This window comes from Oxyura jamaicensis, chromosome 1 (genome assembly GCF_011077185.1).
Source record: "Oxyura jamaicensis isolate SHBP4307 breed ruddy duck chromosome 1, BPBGC_Ojam_1.0, whole genome shotgun sequence".
In the NCBI taxonomy this organism is placed as follows: Eukaryota; Metazoa; Chordata; class Aves; order Anseriformes; family Anatidae; genus Oxyura; species Oxyura jamaicensis.
Window position 1 is genome coordinate 57,504,593 of NC_048893.1, and position 4,903 is coordinate 57,509,495.

Sequence of the window (4,903 nt, forward strand, 5' to 3'; positions counted from 1 at the left end):
CCCCCCCCTTTCCTTCCCCCCCACCCCTCGGTGCCCGTCTCCCCCCGCCTCCCCCCGCCCCGCCGCCCCCACCCCCGGCGGGTTTTGTTGTTGCAAGTGCGTGCGCCCGGCGCGTGCCGCGCTCCCGGCCCTGAGCAAACACCCGCGCCGGGGCGCCGGCGGGCGGCGGCGGCGGCCGCGGAGGAGGCGGCGGCGGCGGGCGCGGCCCGACGGGGCGGGAGGCGGCGTGCAAAGGGGATGCGCGGGGATGGGGAGCCCCGGGGGGGACCGGGTCCGTCTGGGGTGTGAGATTTGGGGAGGGGGTCCGGGGAAGAGGGGTGCGGGAGGAGAGAGTAGGGAGGTGCGCCGTGGTGGGCTGGGAGGAGGGGAGCTGAGCCGTCGGTGGTAGGAGAAGGAGTGCATGTGGAGTCGGGGGGCGACCAGAGGTGGGCCTTTGGAAGGTGGGGGGCCATGGGGTGAGCGTGGCTGGACGGAAAGAAGTGCATGCACTTGGATGTGTCCGAAGTGGACGTGCTATGGCCATCAGCGTGGCAGCAGGAGGTTTCTTTTGTGGGATACCGTAAAGTCGGGGTGTGCTAAGCACGGCGAGCAGGTGGATGTGCAGACTCAGCTCTCCCCTGGCTGCACAGCCCATTCCCCAAGCAGCACTGTGCTCGCTGCTCAATGCAAGTGGCATTTGTTTGCAACTGGGGAGTCGGGATGGACCTACCCAGTGAAGGGGAAATTCCCCCTGCTGCCAGGCAAAGTCTTACTTGAGGCTTGGGTCCAACTGTGCAAAAGCAGCACTGAGGCCGGGAGCTTGAGGCTGGTATGACTCGGGGGTCACACTGCCCCTTGGGGCTCTAGGAATGTGGGTGGCCTGGGTGACATCGCCAGGCTCAGCACTGGGACACTCTGGTGGCCCTGATCTTGGTACGTGCAGCAGCAAGGAGTGCAGCACGTCCTTCTCTCCCCACCCTTCTAACTTGCACATACCCACCTGTTTGTTCAAGCTTGTTACTCCTTCTCCTGTCTCCAGCTGTATGATCTCCACCTTTTCCTGAGCACCTCTCCACTCTGAAAACTCAGAGACGTGTGCTATCTAACCCTCAAAAGAAGCAGGACCATTGCCTGACCACCTTGCCACCGGTGGAATCATGGCTCTAGAAATCCCTGGCAAGTGGTTGTTGTGCCCAATACTCACAACAGCCTCAAAGCATGGCAGGAGGGGACCCGCACAGCCTGACCTGTTTATGTGTCAGTGGAAATGAGTGCAAAAACAAGCCCTGCTCTGCTGCTGGCCTCAATTACAGCAGCTGAGGCTGCACAGATCACCTTCTCTGCCCATGGAGCCCTGAACCTTGCTGTGCACGTGGCTTTAACAGCGATAAGCAGCAACCATGTGTGGCAGAACATTAATATGCACCTGCCAACTTAGCAATTTTTAGCATGGCACCTTTTAATGCAGATGCAAGCTGAAAAAGACAGAGTGTGTCTGGTCTAACCTCTGTCATGCTGTTCATTTCAGGGTCCTCCTCAATGGTCACCAAGTGTCTTTCTAATTTTTAGCTTGCTGTCTCATCAAATACCAAATTTACCAAATGTTTTTATCGTCTTTTAGGTAGGACAACCGGCATGCAGCATTCGGTTCTGCTCTCTGCATAGGGAGCTCTCCCTTCTCAGTTCCAAGTCTTCTGGATGATTCGGTCAGAGGCATCCCTTGTCTGACTTCACTGCACTGGAAGTAGTAGTTGCATCGTCAACTTCACATCATGATGTTACAGGAGCAAGAGAACGGTAATGAACCTGTGCTGCCGTTCGCATCCCAGTGCTTTAGAAAGTGGCAACAGAGATCAGAAAATGAAGTACCAAATTGATTGCAGCCGTGTAGTCTATATATGTACATAGAGTAATACTTACAGAGTAGTCCAGTACAGAACTAGTGTGACAAGACTGTGGCATGGAAATTCCTGCCCTTTTCCCCAAATGGCAAAATGGGACCAGAGTTTCTGGGTCCCCCCTTACTTGAGTCTCAGAGGGCTCTGAACAAGAGCTCTTAAAAAGGCAAAAGACGTGAGTCCCAGAGGTCACCACGTATAACTTGCATGTAATTTCACCTCCAAAGCTCCATTCTCCCCTGGCTCCCTGGGCCTGGGCTGCAATGGGGGGAAGAGACTTTTCCTCCTTTTACTGAGCATGTCCCTCTCCAGCCACTGCCACAGTGGAACAAACTCATCCTTCTTGTTGTCTAAGGTAATGCCAATCCTGGCATCTCTCTGATCTGCTCACTTCACAGAGTAAGGGGCCTGGGGCTGCCAGGTTTATAGATAGTAAATATTGTTTCAGAGTCCCCAGCCTCCACCCACTTGTATGCACAGTCCTGCACCTGCGCCTTGAAATTCTTAATTCTAACATAATGATAAATGGCCCTTGCCCTTTTCATTGGTCTTATTGGACATTCCCCCTTTTTTTCTTTTATTTTTTTTCTTATTCTTTTTTTTTAATCTTGAATTGTAATTATTTTATAGTGTCTTTTTTATGTGCCTAAATTTTGTGTGCCACACTCATGAGGTCTTTTGAAGTCCTTTTTTTTTTTTTTTTTTTTTTTTTAAAAATTTTGGTTTGTTTTTTTTTTTTTTTCACCCCTTTTCTTTTTTAAAGGCCATTTACGTTATGATTAAATGCCATCTTGGAAAGGCAGAACGAAAGTCGTTAATCTATATAGATCTTCAAAGAATCGATACATTCGGGACTTCTGTAGGATTTGTTACACTCCATTTTGTTACAGTAGGCAGCTCGTCTGGATTTGGGCACATGTGTTTCTCTCCCTCCCCTCGCCCCCCCTCTCTTCCAGCTTCCCCCCCCCAAGAGTGAAAATAAAGTAAAAGGTCTTTCATGGTAAACAAAACCAGCTTATTCTCCACATAGAACACATGAATAGCTGGAAAAAAACTTACAATAAATGGTGCATTTTTTTCTCTGCTGGGTATAGCATTCAAGATCAGTCCAGTATTCAAGAAGCAGTCCATTTTTTGCTCAGCAAGAGAGTTTAGAAAAGAAGCGTGGGGTCTATTCAAGGATCTTTTCCCCTTCACAATTGCTGGGCTTTATGAAACCTATCTTCCATGCCTTGTCAGAGTATTTCTGGGGACCAATTAGTGCTTTGTTGCAAGGCTTCTTTGCTGAATCTTTGAGCAGCAAGAAAAAGCTCTCTCGAGTCTCCCCTTATTTTGACTATTTCAGTCATTACTCAGTGTAATAATTAATATGACAACTGGACGCTGAAGTTTGTATAGAAACACCTCGGCTGCAGGAGAGAGCGTGCAGTGGGTGGTAACAAGCTACAGATCAGACCGAGAAGCCACACACACAAGGAAAAAAAAGAGAGGGAGAGAGAATAATGAATGAAAAGAAAGAGGGAAAGAATAAAGATAAATAAATAGTTGGCACAACCCGAAGAAACATAATACAGACTTGGAAGAAAAAAGAAAAAAAAAAAAAAAAAAGGCAATTAAGAGGCAGGGGAGGGGGCGGGGGACCCCAGAGTGGCAAACTTATTTTGAAACAGTTTCTATGTGAATATAATTTTCAAAACTTTCTTACTTTTAGGAGGCAGGAAAGCGATTTTTCCTGGTGACTATTCCTTCGGGTAAGTCATTTTCAAGGAGCATCTGCCTACACTTTTGCATAGACTTAAATGTCTCTTTCTAAGCATGCCTTTAAAGAAAGAAGGACTTTGAGCATTAAAACGTGTTGGTGACTAGTTATTGCCCGTCCTGCCCAGGGTGGATGGAAGCTACTTCCCGGGACAGCAAGTTGCAGGAGTTTTCTGGTGTTGTATCGTCTACCAGAGGAATAAAGCCTGTGCCACCGATGAAGAATTAAAAATGACGTTTGACCAGGGACACTGCTGAATTCTTCTCGAAAAGGCGCCTTGGGATGAACCCTCATCACTTTGGAGACATTTCTTGGGCTGCCAATTAGGGCATAATAAATAATTAGAGGTTTTAAGCATATTAGATACAGCTCATGCTAATGAGCTACATCAGGTCTTGTGCTAACCTGAAGTGACAGTTTGCATATAGGGCTGCAAGAAAAAAAAAAAAAAAAAAAAAAAAAAGGAGGAGGGGGTAAGGGGAAAAAAAAGCAGCAGCCACCCCAGCCGCCCACCCCAGCCCGTCCCCGTCCCCGATGTCCCCTCCGCGGGTCCCGCAGGGCGCTGCCGCCCCCGGCCCCAAGCACGCAGAGCGCTGCCCCTGTCCCGCCGGTGGCCCCATTGTGCGGCCACGCGTCCCGCGTCCATCACGGCCGGGATAAATCACACCGGGCTGACCCCCCACTCCCCCCCACTCCCCCCCGCCGCCCAACCTCTCCAGCACACACTTTTTGGACAGGAAAATGTTGGACGGAGGAGCGGAGGGCGGTAGGGGTGGGTTCCCCAGGCTGTCCCCTCCGAGGTGGCAATCCCCGGGATGGAGAGGGCTTGGGGTCATGCATGCTGCAGCCTGGGAGGCGGACCCCCCCTGGGGGCACGGGGGTACAGCCGCCTCCCTGTCCCCATCCCCATCCCCATCCCCGTCCCCGACCCCGACCCGCCGGCCGCTGTCGCGGGGACACAGTGCCACCTCCCGGCCACCCGCGGGGGTAGCGGGGCTGGGCAGGGGCAGCCCGAGGCATTTGCAGGAGCGGGTGGCGAGCCTGGCTCTGCCAGGAGCGGGGAACATGGCCCGGAGGTTTTGCGGCCGGAGGGTGGGAGGATAGAAGTCTCGGTTGGTGCCTAAGGGGAGCTACAGCACCGGGAGACCTCTGGGAAATCCATAGAGAATATCTACCGGGGACACGCCTCTGCCTTATTCATGTTTCCTCATTCAATTCTCATTTGGGAATTTTTCAGCAGATTCTAGAAAAGCCCTTCTCCATCGCT

At 51.6% G+C, this 4,903-nt stretch overlaps 1 protein-coding gene and 1 long non-coding RNA gene across 2 annotated transcripts in view; one reads left to right on the forward strand and one right to left on the reverse strand.

The window, feature by feature from the left end:
- Positions 1-231, reverse strand: part of ASCL1 (achaete-scute family bHLH transcription factor 1) — a gene marked incomplete at its 5' end in the record, with an annotated part of 1,329 nt that extends 1,098 nt beyond the window's left edge. The window contains one exon of the mRNA XM_035315050.1: positions 159-231. Within this exon, the coding sequence (XP_035170941.1) occupies positions 159-231 (73 nt within the window). The remainder of the gene's footprint in view (positions 1-158) is intronic.
- A 1,502-nt stretch (positions 232-1,733) lies between these two features.
- On the forward strand, positions 1,734-3,995 carry LOC118175496. The gene is made up of 2 exons (XR_004754995.1): positions 1,734-3,628; positions 3,764-3,995. It is a non-coding gene; the product is annotated as an uncharacterized LOC118175496 (long non-coding RNA).
- Positions 3,996-4,903: the final 908 nt, after the last annotated feature.